The sequence below is a fragment of the Bacillus rossius genome, chromosome 1, assembly GCF_032445375.1.
Source record: "Bacillus rossius redtenbacheri isolate Brsri chromosome 1, Brsri_v3, whole genome shotgun sequence".
In the NCBI taxonomy this organism is placed as follows: domain Eukaryota; kingdom Metazoa; phylum Arthropoda; class Insecta; order Phasmatodea; family Bacillidae; genus Bacillus; species Bacillus rossius.
Genome location: NC_086330.1, coordinates 303,113,027 through 303,138,353, shown reverse-complemented (window position 1 = coordinate 303,138,353; position 25,327 = coordinate 303,113,027). Strand labels below are relative to the sequence as shown.

The 25,327-nt window shown below is 40.8% G+C and overlaps 1 protein-coding gene across 1 annotated transcript in view; it reads left to right on the top strand.

Moving 5' to 3' along the window:
• LOC134527840 (uncharacterized) overlaps window positions 1–17,678 on the top strand; it is a 374,694-nt gene extending 357,016 nt beyond the window's left edge. Inside the window, exon 2 of the mRNA XM_063360789.1 lies at window positions 16,161–17,678. Coding sequence (XP_063216859.1) covers window positions 16,161–17,322 — 1,162 coding nt within the window. The 3' untranslated portion in view covers window positions 17,323–17,678. The remainder of the gene's footprint in view (window positions 1–16,160) is intronic.
• Window positions 17,679–25,327: the final 7,649 nt, after the last annotated feature.

Genomic DNA, 25,327 nt, shown 5'->3' with positions numbered 1-25,327 from the left:
TTGTTCTAAAAATCCATAATTTATCAATAATTGGTTCACTTGCAACTAAGATATTTTATGTTATACCTCGAACTCCCACAGCGGTCATTTTGACCTTCCGAAAAAAAAATTCAAAAATAGCTGCTTTGAGTTAAGCAATTGAATAAACCTTTTTCTCATCTTCTACACGAGTATATTATGTGCACATACACGTTATTTAACAATATTTTGCTAGAATAAATATTATTTAATGTGGGTTTATATAGGCCCACATAAATAATTTCCTTTATATTTTGTGTGTGCAGCTGTGTGCATATCAATTGTTTTCTTATCATCACGCATGTGCTCTACATTTGCGCATGTCGTAACAAAATGATGCCAAGTCCTTGACTTCTACCTATATCGTATTTCTTGTTCGGTAGAAGCTGGGTTTGTACTTTGGTATGGGTTGGTATGAATGCATTTCTTTTGTTCGCATTCTTACTCCCCTTCAATGAAAATGTTGGCTGCCTTGTGCATGAGTCATCATTGTTGTTCACCACTGCAGAGTGAATCATCTCTGTAAAGAGAGAACACGCATATCAGTAGTCTGGGTAACAGTATAGTTTCGCAATGAAGTAGGTCTTGGGTGTGAATTCCATTGGCGCTGTTGCTGTGTGTGTTTTACTGAACATTTATAATGAACCGACATAAACTCACACTAGAACAAGCTTTGCAGTATTTGCAAGACCTTCCTGAAGATCAATCTGAATGCAGTGACTTGCTTGAGAGTGATGAAGATTACATTCCGAATAATAGTGACTCAACTGGAAGTGAAGAAATCGATGAACCAGATGACCTTGTGTTTGAGAAAACTTCTATAGTCGCAGCTAATTCATCTAGATGTATCACTGGTAAGTAAAATAATTTTATTGAATAAAGTATAAAAATTTAGTTCCGTAACAAGTGTCTAAGTAATATTTTTTCTCAAGAGTATCCCGGTATAAATGGATGTTTAGGGCTGAGACTTCTGATCTCAAGGGTTTTTGATCTAGGCCTGTATGGTTAGACAAATATTTTTACTTACTAATATTTACTAATTTACTAATATTTGGAAATTCTATTATAACATACTTTTTTTTTTATATTATATGAAATATTCAATGAAACGTCTTAGGTTAGTTTTTTATGTGCACAAAACATATAGCAATAATATAAGATTTTTGTAATATACTCCACTCACTACCTATCTCAGCTATTACGATTCTGAGTTCCACGATATATTTGCTGCATCATAATTGTTATTGCGTATGTGTATGAATGAAGGACTTTCTAAATAAAAAATAATTTTTTTCCAGGCACTACTCAAGGCACATCAGATGCCATTGCTGCATTATCTGCACCAGTTCCGTATTCAGCGAATGTGTCAGGGCGTGCAGTATGGCAAGGAAGTAGGCGAGGCAGAGGACGAGGGCAAGGCAGAGGAGAAAAAGAACCAGAACCAAGTGGTAATGAAATGCAAGATCATTCTGGACCAATTCAAGCTCAAAGATCTGTCGCACATTGCACTAAAAAGCGCGTTAGATGTGGACCTCAGCAATTTATTCCAGTTGTTGGTGTTACAATGATCAGTGCAAATGGAAAGCAATGGACTGTTGTGAATGCAGGTGATAGTGCTGTAGGCAGGGTGGGTTTGCAGAATGTGCTACGTGAAAGGCCAGGACTTTCGCCTACTGCAAAACGTAGTATTGATGAGGCAAACATTACAAGTGCATTCAGACTTTTTATTGATGAAACTATACTGCAGAAAATAGTAAAATGCACTGAAACAGAGGCTCGGTACAGGCTGCAAGACGAAACATGGTGTTTAAGTTTGGAAGAGCTAGAAGCTTTTATTGGTCTATTGTACCTGCGCGGTGTGAGTGGAGCCAAAGGACTTCCACTCGCTAGTCTCTGGTCAGCCAAATGGAGTATTCGTTTTTATGGAGACACAATGTCACGCAATAGATTCCAGGAAATATTGAGATTTATTCGCTTTGACATAAAATCATCAAGACCAGAACGTTTGGAGCAGGACAAGTTTGCTCTTATATCGGATATTTGGAATCAATTTACCAGCAATTGCATTTCCAGCTACAAACCAGGTGCTGATATTACTGTTGATGAGCAACTTTTCCCAACCAAAGCCAAATGCTGTTTCACTCAATACATGTCTAATAAACCTGATAAATTTGGAATAAAATTTTGGCTGGCTGTTGATGTTGCGAGTAAATACATTCTAAATGGATTCCCTTACATAGGCAAAGATGATAAACGGCCTGCTGACCAGTCTCTCTCTGAAAATGTAGTTCTTCGATTGGTTAGTCCTTATCTCGACACTGGCCGTAATATTACCATGGACAACTTCTTCACTTCAGTCGCTTTGGCAGAAAAATTGATGGCTAGGGGTACAAGTGTTGTTGGTACAGTGAACAGGGCTAGAAGAGACATTCCAGCAGAACTCAAGAATGCAAATCTTCCATTGCAGGATTCATTCATACTAAAGCAGAATGACTGCACTCTTACTGTGTACCAAGGAAAAGTAAACAAAAATGTACTTGTACTTAGTACCATGCAGACATCTGTTTCTATTGTGGTAGATAAGAAAAGACTTCCAGAAACTGTCAGTTATTACAATGCTACTAAATATGGGGTCGATATAGCAGATCAAATGGCTCGACAATACTCAACTAAAGCCGCATCCCGGCGCTGGCCACTCCAAGTATTTTACAACATACTTGATTTTGCTGGAATTAATTCATGGGTACTGTACAAAGAAGCTACAGGTTCTAGTATCAGCCGAAGAGATTTCATCATGAAACTAGCAGAGCAACTTCGAGAGGGCCATGTGAGAAATCGAAGGGAAAACTTAGAGGACAACAATCTTGACACAGTTCCACATGAAAATCGTAAGCGCCGTCAATGCCAGATTTCCAAGTGCAATGGAAACAAGACTACCGAAGTTTGTACTGTATGTGCTAAATATGTTTGTGGCAAATGCACAGGGAAAGTCGTCAAAAAAACTGTGTGCTTAGTATGTAATGTAAAAGTAAATGTATGAAAAATAGAAAGTTGAATTGTATACATTATATCAAATGTACAATTTTATGTGTTTTGAAGTATGCAAAAAAAGGAAGGGTCACATTCATTTTCAATTTTAAAAAATATGATAATTATATTCTATTTTTAAATAATATTTTGAAATAAAATATTTTTGAAATATTACAAAATATATGTTACAAAAGTGTGTACGAATGTCTATATTATCTAAATAAAATCTTTTATAAATAAAATTTTATTTATTTTATCTCTCATAAAATGATCTTAAAGTAAATGTTATATTCTGTGTTAAAATCAATCCAAAAATATATATCATAAACAGTATTTTTAAAATTCGGTCAAATTGACTCTTCATGGGAGTTCTAGGGTGTAACAAACTCTGGGAGTCCTAGTGTTAACACATGGTGCAACCAATCTCTTTGACTCAATAAATTTTATTGCTTTTAATTTACTTTCCATTTCATCCAAAAATCTCCAGTGCAAACAATCATTAGAAATAGCTCTTCGGTAAATTTTGGCATCAGACTTTTTTGATGAATTGAACACAACAAACAATGAATCAATATCTTTAATGAATTTAGCAGTAAAAGCTGATGTGCTTGGCATTTTGTTTAGCGCAACCTGTGTTAAGATGCCACAGCTAACAGAATGACTTAAAAGCTGAGCTGCTAAGCAAACCCGCATGGGTGAAAAAGGAGGCAGTTCAATATGTTTTCTTGATATTTTAGAAGCCATTCTAGGATTCATTGCTTTGTCTTTTTCATAAAATTGCACAACATGCTGAAATGATGCCACTTTTCCATTGTACAAAACATAAAATTTTTCGAAATTGTTCCTTATTGATTTTAGGAGGTGAGGGGCATCAAAAAAGGTGTACATATTTTCTCTATTTGACGTAATGAAAGGCTTATCACACGTGACATCAAGTATTCTGTGCATTTTAAGATTGTTGGACCCCTTATCACAAACAATTGCTTTTTAGAGACCAGTATCCTGAATTCTGTGTATGACATGCTGTAATACTTCCTTCAGTATTTCTGCAATCATTGGACCAGCTGTAAGGAAGTAGCCAATTATTTGCTTAAAATTTTTTTTCATACCTCGAATCATTATAACAGATGCTTGGTTAGCAAATTTTAGGGGCTGATCTGATGAAGGTTCAAAACATTTCAATTCTTCACCTAAATCAGGATACCCTTCAAACAGATCTGCTGGTGAACTGAATGTAACATTTTCTTTTAAGGACATTTCATCAATCACGATACAACCCACGCGATCCTGAACAGGCAACTGAGTCACTTTTAGTTTTAGCAACTTTATTTATATTATCATTTACACCAGGCGTCACCGACAAATGTTGTAGCCATAATCACAAGGATCGTACAGAAGGCAAACCAAAAAATTTCTGCAAGAATTTGTATGCCTTTGGTGAACAGTAGTGAATTGCGGAAGCAAAAGTTTTGTCATACTGTGAGTAACGTCAACCTCTGGGTTTATTCCTCTGGTTTTGCACAAACTACATTAAAATATTGTCATTTCCAAAACATTCTTGTAAATCATTCAACTTAAACGATGGTTCAGGTTGCTGCAATGATGATCTATCTTTTCGAAGCCTGTTAATCAACTTCCGCTGTCTGCTGATCGTGTTTTGGGCTTGTCTCAATCTCTGCTGCATGGTTTTCATCTGATATTCAAAACTTATCCTGTTTCTTTTCGGAATCCTAGCATCAGGAAGAAAACCGTCTGAAAAAAGAAATAAAAAACTTGGAGAGCTATATCTTTGTATAGTCCCCCCGTGTGGTGTACGGGTTAGAATATCACCACATCCGACCCGTGCTTGTCGTACGAGGCGACTGATCGGGATCTGCAATGTATTCGGACCTTCACCGGTGAAGGGTAGCTGCTCCTATGTACAGCTTAGGCCTGTGGGAGGTTGGTCCCCCACCCAACGGCACAAACCGTGGGGTGTTTCAACTGCTGGCTACTATTCTTCTTCCCCCCGAACGGCAGGCTGACACCGACAGTCCTATTAGGGGGGACTCTCACCATGGCTTCTAAAAGCACTCAGGGTGGCACCCTAAACAAAAGATTACGGAAAGCCGACACAAGAGATTCTTCGGACAGCGACACAGGCAAATCCACCTCGACCACTGTTAAGCTACCCACCCCTCGTTTTTTGGTTATCCAGGGTCTCGAGGGGCACACCTTTCAAAAGGTGTCCCCCTTTGAACTGCAGAGAGTGGTTGATGGTGCAGCTGGTGGTTCCGTCAAAGACTGCAAGAAAATTAATGGCCGAAAGGACATCCTGTTAGAGACTTCAAATGCCGCCCAGACGCATGGGCTGCTTGTGCTGACAATGTTCAACGGGGCGACCGTCAAGTTCCCCGTTGAGGTCAAGCCCCACGTGTCGCTGAACACGTGCAAGGGCGTCATTTGGTGTCCAGACCTGCTCAATGTACCTGATACAGAACTCTTGAACGAATTGACACCCCAGTAAGTAGTCCATGTACGCAGAGTATATAAGAAATCTGATGGTGTTCTGTATCCTACGGCTACTCTTATCCTTACATTCGGTATCCGGGACCTCCCTCCTACCTTAAAGGTAGGCTACCTGAATGTAAGGGTTAAACAGTTTGTTCCGTCTCCGCTCCGCTGCTACAACTGCCAGAAATACGGTCACTCTTCCGCCCATTGCAAGAACCCTGCGGTTTGCCCGAAGTGCTCTGAACCACAGCATCCTTCTGATTCGCCTCAATGCAGCAAACCACTGAGTTGTGTCAACTGCCATCAAGGACACCCAGTATGGTCTAAGGAATGCCCAGTCTTCCACGACGAACAGGCCATCCAAAAGTTGCGAGTGGAAGAAAAGATAACTTTTTTCGATGCGCGTAAGAAGTTTGTCACTTCGTGGCCCCCGGCCATCAGTGCCGTTTAACAAGGTAGTGGCCTCCCGCCCACTGACGAAAGACGCGTTCGCGCAGACTTCCGACGTGGGAACACAGACCGATCCACTGACAGTTTCACCCAAGACTACTCCTCCCCCGAACGCCAGGACAGCAAAAGTCAGCATACAGTGCGACCTGTCTACTAATCAGGGAAAGCAGACCATCTCAACAGCTACAACAGGAAAGTCTCAACCGAAGCGGGTTGGAAACGCAAAGGTTTCAACTCCTCCCACTTCAGCCGGTACCAGTGCAGGTGAACGGGAGGCGACCCGCTGCTTGCCATCCCGCCAACCTACCCCTTCGACTGCTGAAGTTGAGACAGCGATGGTATCTGACGACATCCCTTTTGAGGAGACAGACACTGAATCAAATGCATTTAAACCAGTACTCAACAGACATAAAGGGAAAATGAAATGAAATAAGTAACCTCCCACCCCCCTTCACTACTTTTATGACTCTTCTCCAATGGAATTGCAGAGGGTACTTCTGCAACCTCACTGAACTGCACCTGCTTCTCGCCTCGCGCACACCCTTGCTTACCTGCTTGCAGGAGACTCATTTCCGTCCTACAGACTCACCCTCTATTAGAGGGTGTAATACACCTGTGTTCCTGTAGACTTAGTAGGTACTTCAAAACAAAAAGGCCTAGAAACGTACGGGCTATGGCATACGTCAAGAAGACATATGAAAAGTGAACAGAGGCGGAACACAGGTAAAATACAAAGAATTTAGGAGTTAACACCCCAAAAGGTTGGTGGGTGTTAAGGTGGATCGTAATATATAAAAATATAAATAAAACAATGAAATCTGGTTACTTCTAGATTATTTTAATAGTTAACTTATTTTATTTTGGACAAGCCAGATTTATCATAATGTGGAAGTTAATACTTTTGGTCACCACTTTAATGACTTACAAACTAATGACAATAAATATTTTTATGAAAATTCACAGGTTCAGTAAACTCAAAATTTAGTACCTTAAATTATAATTGAATTGAATTTTACTACACGCAGGCCGGCCGCGGATACTTTGATGATTACTTTACAGATTACATTTATTTTAAAGTAAGTTGCACAAACAAGGTTTCAGAGTAATGAAATCAAAAATAAACTACTTTCCATTATTCTGGATTGACAAGTACTTTTCATTACCATATTGTATACCTTTTTCTTTAAATGGTAGTTGAATAGTTCGCATATTGTTCGTAGAGAATTTAAAACTTTAAGATTTCTTACATTGTGTCTTCCAAACATAGACTTAGCTGCATGCGAAGTGCCGACATCCGAACGGCGATGTGTGACGGGGCAGATAGCGGACTAAAGTTGACAGCACGATGCGTGGAATTTAGATGGCCGAAATCAGGAACTCAGTGGGGGTAGATGTGGTTGTCTATCCATCACTGGGGATGGAAAACCCCACAAATTGTGGGGTAGGTCGGTGGTACTATCTATCCATGATGGTAGACGTCCACTAGCGCGGTTGCACGCACTTAATTCGCCAGAAAAACAATAACACTAATATGATATATAAAATTAAAATTGTAAGGGGATTTTTCCCTGGTCGTCGCGACTACATCCTATAATCTTTGATGTCTGACTTCTCAGGAGGAGAGACGCGGTCGCGGTAGAAGTAGCGCGGCAGATGTAGGATGCTCCCTGTACCACAGTTGATTGACGACTCTTTCTACTTGAGAGAGTCCCTTAGTTCCTGCATGGGCTCAAAACCGAAAAGGGGGAGGGGGGAAGAGAGAAACAGAGTGGGCGGAGCTAAGCGGGCCATGGGAGGAAAAGTGCCTTGGGATTGGTCAGGGCTTGTGCCACAAGAAAAATATAAAACTCTCTATGAGCGCCATCTTTAGTTGGGACAGGCGCCATGAGATAGCGCACCGAGCGGTGGCGTTGCTGTATGCCGTCTAAGGCAAAGGGGGATTGGAAGGTGGTGCTCCCTAGCGGGAAAAACTGACATTAGCATGCTTAGTTTCGGTTGTGCTCGAGAGATCGCGCACAAGCCTCGTGCGTGGAGCACAAGCATAGGCGTGGCTTGTTCCTAAAGGAGAGGAGGGGTTGACGAGGGAAGGGGCATGGTCCATGCCTCGGTCATGGTTCCTGGAAGCATAGCAGAAAACCTAAGAGGGCCAGGGGTGGCGGGGAAGTGCTTGTTTTATGCCGAGACCAGTACATCCGCTTTGCGCGCCAGGGCCTCGAGCCTGGGAAAGCGAGCTAGGCTCGCCTGACGAGGCAGGTACCGCTGCGTGAGAAACAAGGTGGAAGGCACGTTAGGCAGGGAGATAAAATTGACTCGGTAAGCCTACGCTGCGTGTAAGCGTCTGCATATAGCTGCTGAGACGTTGAGACTCTCTAAGACCCACTGATAAAGTTTTAAGATGTATAGCCCTGGGTGGTATAGATGAGAAAATAAATTTTGATGAGGTACTCTAGCTTATGGGAAAGTAAAAATATTTTAATAAATAAAAGTTGAAAAATTGAGCCAAGAAAATACCAATTTTCGGCTCAAGGGCATACATTCTATCGCGCGGACTACCTGCAGGCTGACCAAGCATGCGGTGGCGTGAGTATCATTGCACGGGACACCACATTTCATGAAGCAATTCCTCTCCGTTCCCCAATTCAGGCAGTGGCGGTTCGCAGCTACATCGGCATCTTGTTCACGGTGTGCTGCGTGTACATACCCCCCACCCAAAGCTTACGTCGTGCCGAATTTGAAGCTCTTCTCTCGCAGCTACCACTACCGTTTATTGTTGTTGGTGATTTCAATGCACACAATGAGCTGTGGGGCTCCTCGTGTCGGGACAGCAGAGGCCGTGTGATCGAGGGAATTTTGACAGGTGGCAACCTGGGCCTGTTAAACACCGGTTCTGCTACTCATTTTACCTCTCACACTGGCTCTTCCTCCTGCATTGACTTGTCCTTCTGTAGTCCTGCTTTAATCACCCATTTTGATTGGTCTGTTCACAACGACCTCTGTGGAAGTGATCACTACCTAATCTTTCTGGAGACCCTGACGAATCACTCACCACACCTTCCGTCTCGATGGGTGATTAAGAAAGCGGACTGGGTAAAATCTCGCGATAACCTCCATGTGCCCACCACCCTCAATCCAGATGTGGACATGGCGGTGGAGCAATTCACCTCAATGTTGGTATCTGTGGGAGAGATCTCCATCCCTAAATCTTCGCCCACCGGTCGGCGTTGCACACCCTGGTGGAAGGACCAGTGTCGTGATGCTATCCGTGCCAGACGGCGAGCACTCCGACGGTTTAGGGCCGGACCGACACAACAGCGCTTGGAAGATTCCGCATTTGCAGGGCACGAGCACGACGTACCATTCGTGAGAGCAGACGCAATTCCTGGAGAGTGTTTATTTCACAATTAAATGTATATTCCACGAGTCAGCACATTTGGGCCACTATTCGGAAGCTAAATGGACACAATACTTCCACCTACATCCCTTATCTCCGAATAGATGGTACCCTTGTGCTAAATGTAATGGACATAGCCAACCAACTCGGCCACGCCTTTTCCGAAGTCTCAGCAGTGCGCGGTATCCTCCCGCCTTCCAAAACCTCAAAGCGCGTCACGAGGGTGCCGGAGTGGACTTCCGCTCCTCTAGCGAGGAATACTATAACCTCCCATTCACGCTCACAGAGCTGGAGAAGGCACTGTCTTACCGAGGCAGTCATCGGCCGGCCCAGACGGCGTACATTACTCAATGTTGAAGAATATGTCGGAGACAGGAAAGGCTGCTTTATTACAATTATTTAATAACATTTGGGTATCCGGGACTTTCCCCTCCGTCTGGTGTACATCGATTTTGGTACCTATTTTAAAGCCAGGGAAGGACAAATCTGAGGCATCCAACTACCGCCCTATCTCACTTACCAGTTGCATATGCAAGACCATGGAGAGAATGGTGAATTCCCGCCTGGTGTATTACTTTAAGGCGTGGCAGCTCCTCTCACCTCTACAATGTGGCTTCAGGCGTAATCGCTCGACTGTCGACCACCTTGTGGGCTTGGAAGCACTGGTACAGGACGACTTCCTTCACAGACAGCACGTTATCGCTGTCTTCTTTGACCTTGAAAAGGCTTACGACACAACATGGCGGTTTAGTATTCTTCAACAACTGTATGACTGGGGCCTTCTCCCTTTTTTTATCTCACATTTTATGCAACATCGTTTCTTTCAGGTTCGCAATGGCACTACTCTCTCCCGTGTGTACGTACAGGAGAACGGTGTCCCACAGTGAAGTGTACTGAGCGTCACCCTCTTTGCAGTGGCCATCAACAGCATTGTATCTGCCGTCCGCCCTCCAGTGCAATGCACTTTGTACGTGGATGATTTGGCCATCTTTTGCCGCTCAGCCACGTTCGCCATGGCTGAGCGACAAATCCAGCTTGCGGTGCGGCGGCTGGAGAGCTGGGCGGACTCTAAAGGCTACAGGTTTTCCCATGCCAAGACGCAGGTGATGCATTTCTCCCGAAAGCGCAGTCTCTTCCCTGCCCCTGCGATTCAACTATATGGCTCAGTACTACCGTTCCCTAGTACGGTAAAATTTCTGGGACTCATGTTTGATCCCAAACTTACTTGATTGCCTCACATTAAAGACCTGAAAGTTCATTGTGGCAAAGGGCTCAACGTCCTTAAATTGGTGAGTAGTCGAGATTCGGGCGCAGACCGCATGACCCTGCTTCGTTTATATCATGCTCTGATCCGGAGTAAGCTCGACTACGGATGTGTGGCATACTCCTCGGCACGGCCGTCTGTGTTAAAGCAGTTGATGAGCGTTCGCCATGCTGGTCTCCGCATCGCTACCGGTGCATTCCGTACCAGTCCGGTCGTGAGCCTCCATGCGGAAGCTGGTGAACTGCCACTGCAGTATAGGCGAGACCTCCTGCTACTCTCGTATGGAGCGCGTGTCCGTTGCGACCCCTCACATCTCCACCATATGTCGTTTCTGCACCCCCCTTGTTTAGCACTGTATGCAGCGAAACCACGTGTTACCAGGCCGGCAGTGTTCGAGCACACGCCGCTTGGGCAAACACAGCGCTTCCGCATAACATGCTACCACTTGTCCAACATGAGCAAAACTGGGTGCAACGTGAGCCTGTGGTACACCTCGACCTGGCGAGATGGGCGAAGCCGTCTACACCACCTTTTGTGTACAGAGCACTTTTTCAAGACCTTTTCTGTTACAAATTCTGTGGATTTTACTGCCTGTACACAGACGGGTCCCGCTCGGATGGTAATGTCGGGTGTTCTTTTATTTACGGCCAGGAGAGTTATTTGTTTGGGCTACACCCTATTTGTAGTGTCCTCACTTCCGAACTCTACGCCATTTTAAAGGCCCTGGGTTATATCGGTGGAGGCTCACACCGTCGGTATCTGGTGTGCTCCGACTCTATGAGCGCAATGTCGGCCCTCCAGTCTGGCTCGACTTCGCACCCTGTTCTTCCCCTGATTCGCCAGAAACTGCGCGACGTGGAACTCAGGGGTACTCGAGTTGAGTTTCTGTGGGTACCTGGGCATGTAGGCATACCTGGCAACGAAGCAGCAGATCGGGCAGCAAAGGAAGCTTGTGGACTTCCACCTAGCATACACCGTGTCCCTGTATGCGATGTTTTGCTGGCTGCCCGGGAGATTGAATGGACTGCCTGGCAGAGGGAGTTGCATTCCCTCCCTCTGACCAACAAGCTCCACTCCGTCTGCGAGACACCTCGCTGCCATTGCTTCACCCACCATCTCACTCGCAGGATGGACACGATCATGACCAGACTAGCATAGGCCACACCAGCCTTACTCACCGGTACCTCCTGCAGGGGGAACCACCGCCAGAATGTGACCACTGCGGCATTCCCCTGACTGTACACCACATCCTTCTGGAGTGCCCGCATTATCACCAGGCCCACTCTACTTTTAACCTTCCTGTTACACTTTCAGGATTGCTGGGTGAGGGGAGCTCACCATTGAGCTTTGTACTCCACTTCTTACGTACTGTGGGCCTTTTTAATGTGTTGTGATGTTCATGTAATTTTACTTTTAGTCACCTTTTATTCTGAACATACTGCTTGTGTAGCTATGTCTCTGCTTTTAATTGTTTTTACTTGATTGTTGCTTTTCCCCTGTGGGAAAGGTTACTCTGTTTTAACGTGTTTGTTGCCACTCCCCCTGTGGGGTCTTTTAACTGGTTTTTTTTTATCGAGCTATTTAACTGTGGTGACATTTTTTTAAACCTTTTAATTGGTCGTTGTTACTCCCTTTGTGGGGGCATTTTGAGTTTTTTATTTGATTGTTGTTCTTCCCCTGTCGGGAATTTTTAGCCTTTTATATTTGATCGTCTTTCCCCTGGTGGGACCTTTTAACTGTTTTTATTTGAATGTTGTTCATTCCCCTGTGGGGACTTTTTACCAGTTTTTATCTGTTTACCTGGTCGTTGTCATCTCCCCTGTGGGGAAATTTTAACTGTCGTTCTTTGTTCTGCTTATAATGTACAAATCTGTGGGTGCTAATGGCCTTAGCTACCGACGTGCCCCCACAATCTCACTCACTCACTATCTTTGTATAGTCACATGAAAAAGCATGATTCATTCAATGATGCAACTTCTACTTATGTTCATACAACACGTAATGTAATTATGTATAATTATTGGGATTAATTTTAAAAAATAATGTATATTCTTTATGAGTGTTGCAAATGTAATGGTACTTGACATATAAATACTTAGCAAACACTGATACTACAATTAATATTTAAAATGCTGCAAAAAAGGGTTGCAGCTTCTGTCAAGAAAAAAATAGGGTGACGAAAACGAAATGAGGGTAATCTCTCATTGAAATCAGTTTCGGCTATGCCATAAAAGCAAACTTAGGGTCTACCAATTTATGTCAATTAATTGACTTTACAGGTAATGATTAAAATAATCTTACACTGTTCGTTAACAAGAAAAAACCATTTTTCACATGTACCAACCCTAACCTGACATCTACTTATTATGATATTATGGGGGAATTACTGGTTCAAATTATATTCTCTTCCACAAAATGATTAGAAAACATGTCAGGAAGTTATTATATGGTTTTAGGGACATTGGGAAATAATTGAAAAAAGTTTTAGTATTCAACATTTATAATTCAGAGACCATATATAATAGCTAGAGACAAGATTTTATGGTGTTATTTTAAGACAAATTTCGGTGTAAGGAAATAAAGATTTCGGTGTTATATGGTTTTATTTTTTTGCTCAAAATACCCATAGCTAAAACAGGTGAAAATTGGTAGGAGTGACCAGGAATGTACACTGGGCTCAGTTCGATGGCACTGGTCTGGACTCAGTATATTGTGCTTAATGAGGCACCCCCCCCCCCCCAGCAGACTCTCGTTTGACTGACTAGGGGATAAAATCATCGCCCGTGTGGGCCGCGGGGACCGAATGCCGAAACTTGGCATCAAACCCCGCGACCCTTTAGGAGTACCAGGTCGCTTTCTGCCACCCCTAACCTCCTGTGTTGACTTAGTGTTATGTTTTGACTTTTTAAAATGACTTTCTGACTAAGCTGCGAAGCTGTGGTTAATTGCAAATGGCCTGGAATAATCTAATTTAATTTCGTGTGTTGACTCTACTTTAAACTCGTGTGTTGTCCAGCCCTCCCTTTAAGTATAAAATTTAAATTCAAAGGGGGAAGGGGGTGAATATTAATTTAAGCTGAGCAGTTGGCCTTGGCTGCTCAGTTTGTCTTGATTTTTATTTTATTAATTAAAACATGTTGATTTTGTAGCATTGCACAATGAGGATTTGTGATATACGTATATATTTTTTTGGTGTTATAAGAATATTAAGAATCACTTTGATATGAAAGATAGTAATTATTTAATATGTAGATAAGGACAGTTCAGAGTTGTTAAGAATTGTTATTAATTACTTTGGTTAAATTTCATGGAAAGCCTTAAAATACTAATTTCCTTGAGATACTTAATTATTAATTTGAGGGTTAACTCCAGTTCATAATAATTAATGTTGACATTTGATAATTGATGTCAGTAATTAAAGCAGTATAGATTATAATTTTACAGGACATCATTTTTAAACAAAAGTTTTTATATGAATTTCAACTTTGTTTACTAAATTTTGAAAATTGTATTTGAATTTTTTGGGTAATTTTATATTCAATTGGATATTGCTAGTGTAATATTTTGAGAATAGTCTGGAAGGTACAGAAGGAAGAGCGGACAGGCGCGACACTCTGGCGCCAGAAAGCTATTTTTCACTTTGTAAATGCGTGTTTGGGATTTACGCGTCACGTAGTACGCACAGCTGTAGCGACCGTCTGGAAGGGTCTCTGGTGGCTACCACTAGCCAGCCAATCAGGGCGAGCCCTGGCGTCAAGAGATGTGCCCATACAAATTTCCTTATATGGTCATGTTTTGGAATTATGTGCGCTGATTGGTCAGTTGGCCCACGGGGTTGCCTCCCTTGTTTTCACCTTTACAAGGGAAGGTAATCTCGTCGACCAAGTCACTTGTTGCTCGATCGTCGCCGAACTCGGTCGCGTCGTCGGCAAGTCGTAAGACAAATGGAAAATCACTAAGAGATAATATAACGCCTAGGGACTGGGGCCAGGCCGTAATTTTTCAACCTAAGTACATTTTTTTCGGACAAATTCACTAGAAATTTAGGCCCTAGGCGTCGGCATCGGCCCGACTTCGTGAGATTACGGTCCGCGATCGACGGTACCGTGAGTTACGTAATTAGTTAACCAAGGGACATTACTAAGTTTTTTTTTTTCTTTGGCGAGTGACAAGACTCCTCAACCATCAACGGCAAGATGTATGGTGCTGTGGTATGTATTTAGACATCGTTAAAATTTGTATAAGAAAAGACAAAACTGTGCAAGTAACGAAGTTTCTTCTAATTTCATCTGTAAAATTGTGTACTGAGGCCATGTAACGATAAGAAAAAACATTTTTTTTAAAGAAATAAACAAAAATAATTTAATAAACTCTTTTATTTCCAAATAACGTAGAACCACTGCAATGAAAAATCCGTAAGGAACATTGTTTGTCTTTGTTTTTTTACGTTTCTGTGTGTGCTTAGCCGGGCCAAAACATACAACGTAACAACATGGCTGCCCTGTCGTGGGGCACGAATTTAGACACTGCCTGATGATAATAAAATAAACATTCGGAAAAACAGTAAAAACTTATCAAGTAAAAGTCAATCATGACTAAATTAACTGGTAAAATACTTTTTGGAACATCGGCAAAATTATAACTTGTGAACGAGTGATTCGTGTATGGATCGTGTGAACTTTTATCTCCACGTCGCACTTGTAAAAATCGACAGACGAAGACGAGCGTGAGAAGCCAGCATTCACCGTTTAACAGCGCGGGACATCGTGGGAAAGGAATGCGACGAGAACTACATTTTAGAACATCGTAGAACAGCGCTTCGCAGAACATTGGGACACGATTCCAGCAACATATATCATCTCGGTACTTCGCAGGACAACGAGGGATGAATCGGTACTTCGCGGGACAAAGAGGGATGAATCGCTGGAAACAGCAAGTCTAAATTGGACAGAAACTTACATTCTTATGGTCTAAATTTTGTATTTGTGGTTATCATTGTTTCAAGTTTTTTTTAAATGTGTTTTTAAAGGGTTGTTTACGTTTTCTGGTAATTTATAATAGTAAAACCAAAAGAAAAATGAGTACAGACAGTCAGGATGACCTTGCGGGTTTTCCTGAAACTTCAGGAATGTCCGATCCTAATTTGAATATTGAATTAGTGCAGGAGCAGTCGGAAAACATGGAACAGCCTGCAAATGGTAGTCCAGTAGAGGTTATGGGGGGGTCAGGTATGTCTAATCAAATGTTAGAAACATTAATGATAATGATGGATAACATGTCACAAGGGATGCATAACATGTCACAAGGTCAGATTGAATTTAGACATATAATGTCACAAGGTCAGATTGAATTCAGACATATAATGGAACAAAAATTAGATGCCACTGAACAAAAATTAATCAATACATTTGAGAGCCGATTTGATGCACTTAGGAATGGTCTTAATGAACAGATCTCTTCCTGTATATGCAAAGTAAATAATTGTGAAGTGCAGATAGAGGCGATACAGTCTAGGTTAAACACTTGTGAAAATATAGTGGGCCAAGTTCAGGAAAATTTGACGCAATCAGGTAAAACAGTTCAGGAACATAGTAATACAATTTCAGAACTCGTACAACATAATGAAGGTATACAAAACAAAATCACCAAGAATCAAGGGGATATCACAAATTTGCAGTTAAAAGTAACTGAGAATTCTCAAAATATCTATTACAATGAAAAGAAAATTCGGGAAGTCAAGGAGAATTTTGAGGCTAATGTTGAACGAATATTTACAGAAAATTCAAAAATAAGTAACCAGTTAGAGAATTTCAGGGATGATGTGGGTAGAGAGTGTTTACAAAAATTGGAGGAAAAGTTGAGTAAGATTAGAGGGGATGGACAGGGTAATATTAGAAGTTCAGTTTTAACTGTAGACGAAGTAAACACTTTCGGAAAAACAGTGCCTAAATTTTTTGGGGATGATCGAGGGGCTACTCCAATACAATTTATAACCAAATGTGAGAAGGTATTTAGCTATCTTAGGGGTTCAGATGATCAACAGGTAGAATTGTTTATCACTAAATTGGATGGGGCTGCATTGCAATGGGCAATGCATAAGGAGAATGAATGGAAAACATTTAAAGAGGCAAAGGTAGCATTTTTGAACAAATATTGGGGTATATACGTTCAAGATGATTTCCTACAATATTTATTTTCAGGAAAAAACAGAGCAAGAGACGGCCCCATGGCCCCGTATGTACAAAGATTGTATTTACAGTCAAAGTTTTTGAATAATCCAATTACTGATGAAAGATTTATTTCCCACATTGTACACCATTTTTACCAGCAAGTACAAAACTACATTTTGGGGGCTAGGACTAAGAGTGTTGAAGAGGTCATTGCATTGCTTGAAACATTGGACAGGAGGAACGAGCGAGAGGAAGGACTGAGGGGAAGGGAACCAGAGCTCCCAGGAAGGCAGCGAGGACCACCCAGGGAGAGATTTCATCCTCCAGATGGCATGCCGAGGGAACAGGTTCAGCGACCCCATCGACAAGAGTTGCAAGGTAACGTACGGCCACAATGGGAGGGACAGAGACCTCAGCAGGAACATCCAACGGAAGAGAGGGTCAGGGAAAGACAGGATAGACAGAGACATGATGAACAAGGGAATGCGAGGAATTTAAACTCTTAGATAGGGAAGATCTAGCCTCGGATACTTTCCCTATTCATTTCGCAGAGGCAGGAGGGTCATGCAAGGTGTTGAAAAAACAGGGCTGTAATGAACCCACTATTACACACGAAGGGAAGGATCTTTTACAAAATTGCAATGAATCCTCAAAATTCATTCAAGGCAAGTTGGGGTTATGTCCAGTAATACAGGCTGAAATTGTCGGTACCGAAACAAAAGTTAAATTATTAATTGATTCAGGGAGTGAAGTAACCGCAATGTCTGAAGAATATTTTAATTCACTAGGAAGTAAAGCAGTGGAAGCAGTTGCAGTGCTACCAGTTTCAAATATCACGATCATAGGAGCAACTGGAGTAAGAAATAAAAATGTGAAAAAACAAGTTTTAATGGAAATCAAAGTAGGTGAAGTAATTATGTGGGTTGTTTTTCTAATAGTTAAAGGACTTAATGTTGATGGACTATTGGGAGCTGATTGGTTGCAATCAAATGAGGTTATCATTGATTATTCAAAGCAGTATATACAAGTAAAAGAGACACAAATTACTTTTGCTGAAACTGATGCTAGAAACAACTCATTTAATTTACGAATTATAATGGGAAATGATTTTGAAATGGGTTTTGAAGTAGAATGTAATTTTTTAGAAAGGGAACATATTTTAGAAACTGAAGTAGAACAAATAATATTACATAGTGGTAACACAGAACAGCAGTATGAATTTAAACAAATTTTGCAAAAAGAATGTAAAGCGTTTGCCAATTTCCCTGGGCTCAATAATAAATACGAATGTCGCCTGAAGCTGAAAGAACACCAACCTTTTGTACAGAAACCTTATCCAGTTGCATATAGTTTGAGGCCAGCAGTTGAAAACGAAATACAGAATATGATTGATGGGGACAGAATTGAAAGGTGCAGTTCCGAATATTTGAATCCACTCGTTGTGGTTAACAAGAAAAATGGGCGGGGGGGGGGGGGGGTAAGGTTATGTGTAGACGCTAGAAAACTAAATCAGTTAATTGTTCCTGATAGAGAATCAACAGAACCTATGGATGAACTTTTACAGAAATTTGAAGGCTGTGCCTATTTTTCAAAAATTGATCTAGTAGCTTCTTATTGGCAAATCCCTTTAAATGTGGAATCTAGACTATGCACTGCTTTTTCATATCAAGGGAAAACATATTGTTTTAAAAGGATGCCTTTTGGATTAAATGTGTCAGTGAGCCATTTCATTAGAGGGCTTGAACAGGTTTTGGGACCTGAAGTATTAAATTTGGTAACTGTGTATGTAGACAATATTTTGATTGCAACTAAAACTTTCGAGGAACATTGTAAAGTTGTACAGTTAGTGTTCAGAAAATTACAAGAAGGAGGCATGACTGCAAATTTAAAGAAATCTGAGTTTTTGAAAGATGAAATTAACTTTTTGGGTAATATTGTAAATGCTAAGGGAATTTGTATCGATCCTGAAAAATTAAAAGCAGTTAGGGAATACCCATCACCTACAAACAGAAAACAATTAGAAAGGCTGATAGGATTTTTCAACTTTTTTCGGAAATATATTCCAAATTTTAGCAGTATTTGTAGTCCATTAAGAAAATTGTTACAAAAAAATCAGTGTTGGTAATGGAGACAGGAACAGGAGCGAGCAGTGGAACTACTAAAACAAGAATTAGAAAAGGAAATTTTATTGCACCACCCAAAATTTGATCAGGAATTTTATATTACTTGTGATGCATCAGGTGAGGCAGTTGGTGCCATGCTTTTCCAAGTGAATAGGGAAGTAGATCAAATTCCAATAAGTTTTGCCAGTAGAGCTCTGAATTCTGCCGAAATAAACTACACTACTACAGAGAAAGAACTGTTAAGTATTGTATTTGCTTGCTCAAAATTTTGAATATACATTTATGGTAAGGACACCACGGTGCAAACGGATCATAAGGCCTTATGCCACATGGATTCGTGTAAACTATTGCATGGCAGAACCACTAGATGGATTTTATCCTTACAAGAATATAATTTAGATATACAATATGTACCAGGAAAAGAACAAGTTGTTGCAGATGCACTGTCTAGAGTCGTAACAGATTCACAATCGGCCCGAACGAAAGAATTCCAAATTCGTAATTTAAGAAAACAAATGCAAGAGGTAGAAAAGGGAATAGAGGAGTTTTCTAAGAAATTGACAGAATAAATAAGTAAAGATCCCAGACTACAGAAGGTGATACACGAATTAGGATCTCCAAATTGTAGGGATGTGATAAGAGAAACTTTTGTAATGGAGGGTGAATATTTATTCCAAAATGTATCCGGCAGAGTACCCAAGTGGGTACTATGCGTCCCCAATACTCTGAGAAATGAGATATGTACTTTGATGCATATAGAATGCGGACACTTTGGAGTTACCAAAACTATTAAATACATTCAAGAGTTTTGTGTTTTTAAAGATATGTACAGGATGGTAGCTGTTAATATCAAATCATGTTTAGTATGTGCACAAACCAAAGTAATGAATCGGAAATGCCAAGGATACATGGGAAATGTTTTAGCTACCAAGCCTTTAGAAATTGTGTGTGTTGACCTATTTGGACCTTTACCAAGCGGCAGGGGTGGTACCAAAAACATACTGGTAGTTTTAGACATTTTTTCTAAGTATGTTAAACTGTATCCGATTAAAAAGGCTTCAGCTCAGGTTGTTACAAATAAAATAATGGATGTTTATGTAAAAGAAATAGGTATCCCTAACAAAATAATCTCTGATAATGGTCCCCAATTTCGGAGTGACGTTTGGAAAACCTTATCTAGTATTTTAGGTATCGAACTAGGATACACTGCTGTATATTGTCACGTCTCACTTTCAGAGGGGGGGTTCAATTCTTCAAAAATGTAGCTCTGAACATAAGAAACTCAAAACATTAACTAGCCATAGAGCATCTCACTGAGGATTGAATCTTAGTAGGTGTATTCTTATACAAGAATAGAAAATCAGGATACTGAGAAAAAAATAAGAGTAACCTAAAAACAATAGAACAATCACATTTATTTATAACAGTTAAATAAAGCTGACAAATAATGAGGCACCTTCCATGTCCGCTACCAGCCTTATAGATATTCCGACAGAAAAACAATAAACCATATATAAGATTTTCTTAGTAGTACTAACACATTAACATAATCGTAATAATTTCCTCCAGGCCACCCAGTGATACCAAGCTTCATTAGCTCTTCCACAACTTCATTTTTAAAATTTATTAAGAACATCCACTACCTTGAAACGGATTTTAGAAATTATTTAGTTTAAGTTTATAACGTCATCATTTACATGAAAAGACAAGGATCGTGATGCAAACAAATTACCGAGTTATACTTGAAAATAAAAAGGGAACGGTAGTGCTCAACGTATTACACGTTAAAACCACTAAGTTTCTAAGAACAAATTATTTATAAGAGCAAATAATACACCAAACGAGAATTTTTAAAGTTAACTACGAAGAAACACTGAAGGCTAAGAGTCCGGCATCACTCAGGCGCCATTTCCGATAGCACTCACCTAACCATTACCAAGTCGCCGCGCGGCCGGGCAGCATGACAGCCTTCCACAGGATTACCGCCCCGCGAAAACATTTTACATCTCTTTTAAGCTATTTTCTTGGCCGCAAAACCCCTACGGGGAAAACATCCTGACGGGAAGTTTTCCTGTGTTTTACAAACACGTAAAGTTATTACAACAAGCCGGCCGCGCGGTCGGCCGCGCCAGGTTGCCCACGTAGTCAGAAAACCGGCCGCTAGATTGCGACACTCGCCTGCGCACGGCGACTGCGCACAATCTGCGCTCTCAGCTGGCCTCAAAAAAAAACGACAAACAAGTCTGCGCCGCGTTTCTCTGGAACTGCAGCAAACAACGTGTCAGCTGGCCTGGCTGAAACGCGGTCACGCCTGCGTTCCCAGACAAAGACGTGCAAGACTCGCACTCTTCCAGCCCCCCCGCAAACCCAAATCCAACAAAGGTGTTACCCCATCTTAGCGTGAGGGAAACCAAGTCCCGAACTAGCGAAAAGAATTTAAAAATTGTATTTTCAACAAATAAACTAATTAAATAAATTAATGATAATTTTGAGCTACGCGACATCACCCCGGGCGGCAGGAGCTTGTGCCCCACAAGCTTACAACAATGCTTGGGGAATATTTAAGTTTGCTTCAAAAAAAAAAAAAACCAATTGTCCCTATCATTTCTATGTGATCCAGTTACAAATTTAAATTAGTGATTACAGTGGTTGTTGTTTAGGTATAAATACCAACTCTAAGTTCTACTAGCACTTATTGACAATTTCCTCTCGGAGGACAAATGTGTTTTACAAAATTTCACATGTTAGCACTGCTTGGGACAGCAAGCAGCCAGGAGGGATACGGCGAAGAGATGCACCAACTCAGGGCAGAGACAGGAACAGCCAGCGGAACTGTGAGCTGCAGAATCACACCCCACTCCAACTTCTGCCTCTCCCAGCCGGTTCATCCCGACGTCGTTCATCCCAACTGCTCGTCATCCACGGTACACGACACCATTCCTACACAAAATACATGAGCAGCATCAGGAGTCATACAATTACAAACAACTAAAAAAAAACTCTCAAACATCAAAATAATAGTGAACAAATCAAACAATTAAATTATCTTACTTAAGTTAATGACGTATTTTCATGTGTTTATCAAGAAGTATTCATGAGATCAACATAGATCAACACAACTAACCAAGGAGGGTCATACCAGGTATCAACACAAAAATAACTTTTAAAGATTCTTAAAACAAGTAACTATTCAAAAACTAAACTCGTAACTCATCTGCAATATTCAACATCTTGAAGAAAAGCCTACCCCCCACATTTCGTAGAGGAAGGATAAGGTAAGGTACCTAATAGGAAAATTTACAACAAAAACTTGACTGTGTCCACGTGTAGGTTGAAAGTTTATAACTACACTGGCCTTGTCTTGCTATACACTTTGTTTTGAACGTCAGGTCAGTAGTTTCAAACGATGGATAATTCTAGTCTTCTCGATAAATTTGTTGTTTGGGGGGCCACACCCTATCGCGATGCGTAATCACTGTCCTTGGACATGGCCACTCCCAAACCGCTGATACTCCTGGTAATCGTGCATCACCACACGATTCGACGATACGGGCACCAGCCCGCAGCAATGGGTAGAAGCAGGTCCTCTTCTCCCAACTGGCCCACGTGGTATCTGGCTGACCCTTAACGACGCGCCTTCTCCCAACTCGAGAAGGGACAAGAGTTCTGGATGGAGCTGCACCACAGCACTCCTTTCGAAATTGCCCTTAACAAGTCCGCCTCAAAAGTCATTCTCTTCGATTGACGAAAACTATCAATGTCACTTCTTGAATAATAAAAACACAAGGGGGGGGGGGGGGGTTATGGTGGAAAATGGGAATACGGAAAGGATCCCACCCACTTTCTCAATGATTAGTCCTGACGTCATAATTCCCCTTATTGAACCTGGTATTCTCCCTCCATCGTTATTTGGTTCTATAAAAATTATTTATGGGCGCATGCCCCTTCACATAAACATTAATCAAATTCTAATTTTTCTAATCGTAGGTAAAGCTTTACATTGAACAAAATTCATTCACTACTGATCATCACAAATGGAAATGGTTACTTTCAATTCCTCCCCAGTTTCACTGGATAACTTAGCTACACAACCATTATCTCTGGCTAGTATGTCTTTTAATTCTACCTTTCCACTGGTAGAAGGAACAGCATTTTCTACTGTAGTCGAGATTTCTACAGACATACTGAGGGGTTTCCGATTTCTCAGATATTTTAATAACAGAACTAAAAACATTCCAACTATTACCAATATAGTAATTACAGTTACACTTATTTCTATGCCAAGGGTAGTAACATTGTCCAAGGCGGATACTCTTGGTAGCGTTCCAATACCTACTAGATATGGATTTTTAATAATAATAAATAATAATACACTACTTACAATGGAAAGCGCAATACTCTGTAAGTTTTTCATTACAAATCTTGGTACGTTTTCTGGTTCTCTTAAATGAATCGGGTCTAAAGGGGTTTCAAACTTTGTCAAAGAAAAATTTAAATGTGGTATTAGAGTTGGCCAATTTTCATCTAAACAATCCATTAAGGATGGAAAAACTGTATGTGTTGACGTAGGATGAGGGAAAATTTTCAATTTACGTAACTTCGTCCAAGCAGCTGGTATTACATGTACCAATTGAAATTTAGATTTTGTTAACGCATCACATGGATACAACTCGTTAATTTTAAGTTCTTGGTTTAAATACAAACGACAATCACACGGTACTTCTATATCTACAGCTCCGAGGATGTCTCCACTTCCTAAAAATAAAGATTCATTGTTATGTTTCATGCATTGCAAGTCTAATTTTCCTGACGGGTTTGTTAGGAAGTACCGCTCTGGTCCAGCCTGGGTGATCATCAGTTGGTTTCCGGAATGGCATCGAAACGCACATGTGGTACTAAGATTTTCAACGGTAATCCCCTGAAAAAGAGCCTTTGGACACAAAGCACTACCTAGGGTATCTCCGGAGAACCTGGGAACAAAACACAATTTATCTTCAAATGGTCTACAATCTAATAAATTTCTACCCTGAATAGTGATTAGATGGTCTCCATCCACTGCCAGAAAATTCGGAGCATGATCCAAATGACAAGTTGAGTTCTTCCACTGAAATGGGACTGCGACGAACTGAAACAATCTCCAATTGGAATTTAGTTTAACAATTGGTACTTTAATTTGAAGGTATAAATTTTCCTTGTGGACTTGACATTTACAAATGGGTAAATTAAAATATTTCTGAACTTCTGATACACTTATGGACAACGCATAACCATCCCTATTAAGAATTTCATTTAGCATATTTAATTTCTCTTTCAATTGAGCTGGTGTAACTACAATGGCAGGTATTTTATTTGACCGGCACTGGTCCAGAATCTCTAGTCTTGTAAATGTATGCGCTTGTTTGGCTAATTGAGAGGCCAACAGTACCTGAAACTGGAATGAATGTCCTATGTCTTGAACCATTCCTGAAAACTTAGTCACCATAGTCTCTCGGAGGTCTTTTAAGTAATCAGACAAATTTGTGAATTTTGATTGTACTCTTTTTAGAATTCCGGTCATTCCCTCGTTTATAACAAAAATAGTGTTGCTCATATTTGCCAGTGCCTCATGAGTGTTTAAAATTTGTGATTCCATCTTGTTTATGTGTTCTGACATTTGTTGTTCATTTAGGAAAAGATTATTCAATTGACTATTGACGGCAATGTCACAACACCAATGAAAAAACTCTCCAATGAAATTTAACCCTCGTCTTTCCCGAACTTGAGACTGAAAATCCAATACGTCATCCCCTGCTGCTTCGTTTACCTTATTAATTAGCATGTCAGTATAAATTAAGCTATGTTTTAATTCTTTGAAAATAACACACCCTTCACTTGAACTATTGGAGGGACAAGAAGTGATTTCTTTGATACTATCCTGAATGTCATCTAATTGCATTGGCCAAGCAACCTTAAAATTTACGGGTACCGATGAAGTGTACAATGTTACCTGAGGTATCGGCTCGAAATGCGCTCCCGCAACCACCCCCACTGCTCCTTCAGGTAGCGGTCGATGTTGTCTGCTGCTTCCCAGCTGCAGGAGCACCAGGACGATGTGTAGCATCCTCATCGTCAGTACGGAAGATGATCACGCCTTAAGACTCTGTAAAAATTCTATACAAAACTAAATATTAGACAGGCTCGATTTTTGTTTACAAGTGTTACAAAACTTTCGAATTATTTTTTTTTTCTCTCTCTCTTTGTTTTATTTAGTTATCCACAACCACAATAAAAAAATCTCTATTACATAACTTATCATAACTTATACACTGTAAAAATTTTTCATTCTCTCTACGTTTGTAACTTCGTAAACATCTCTGCCTCGACTCGTCTTCTTTAACCTGTACAGGTT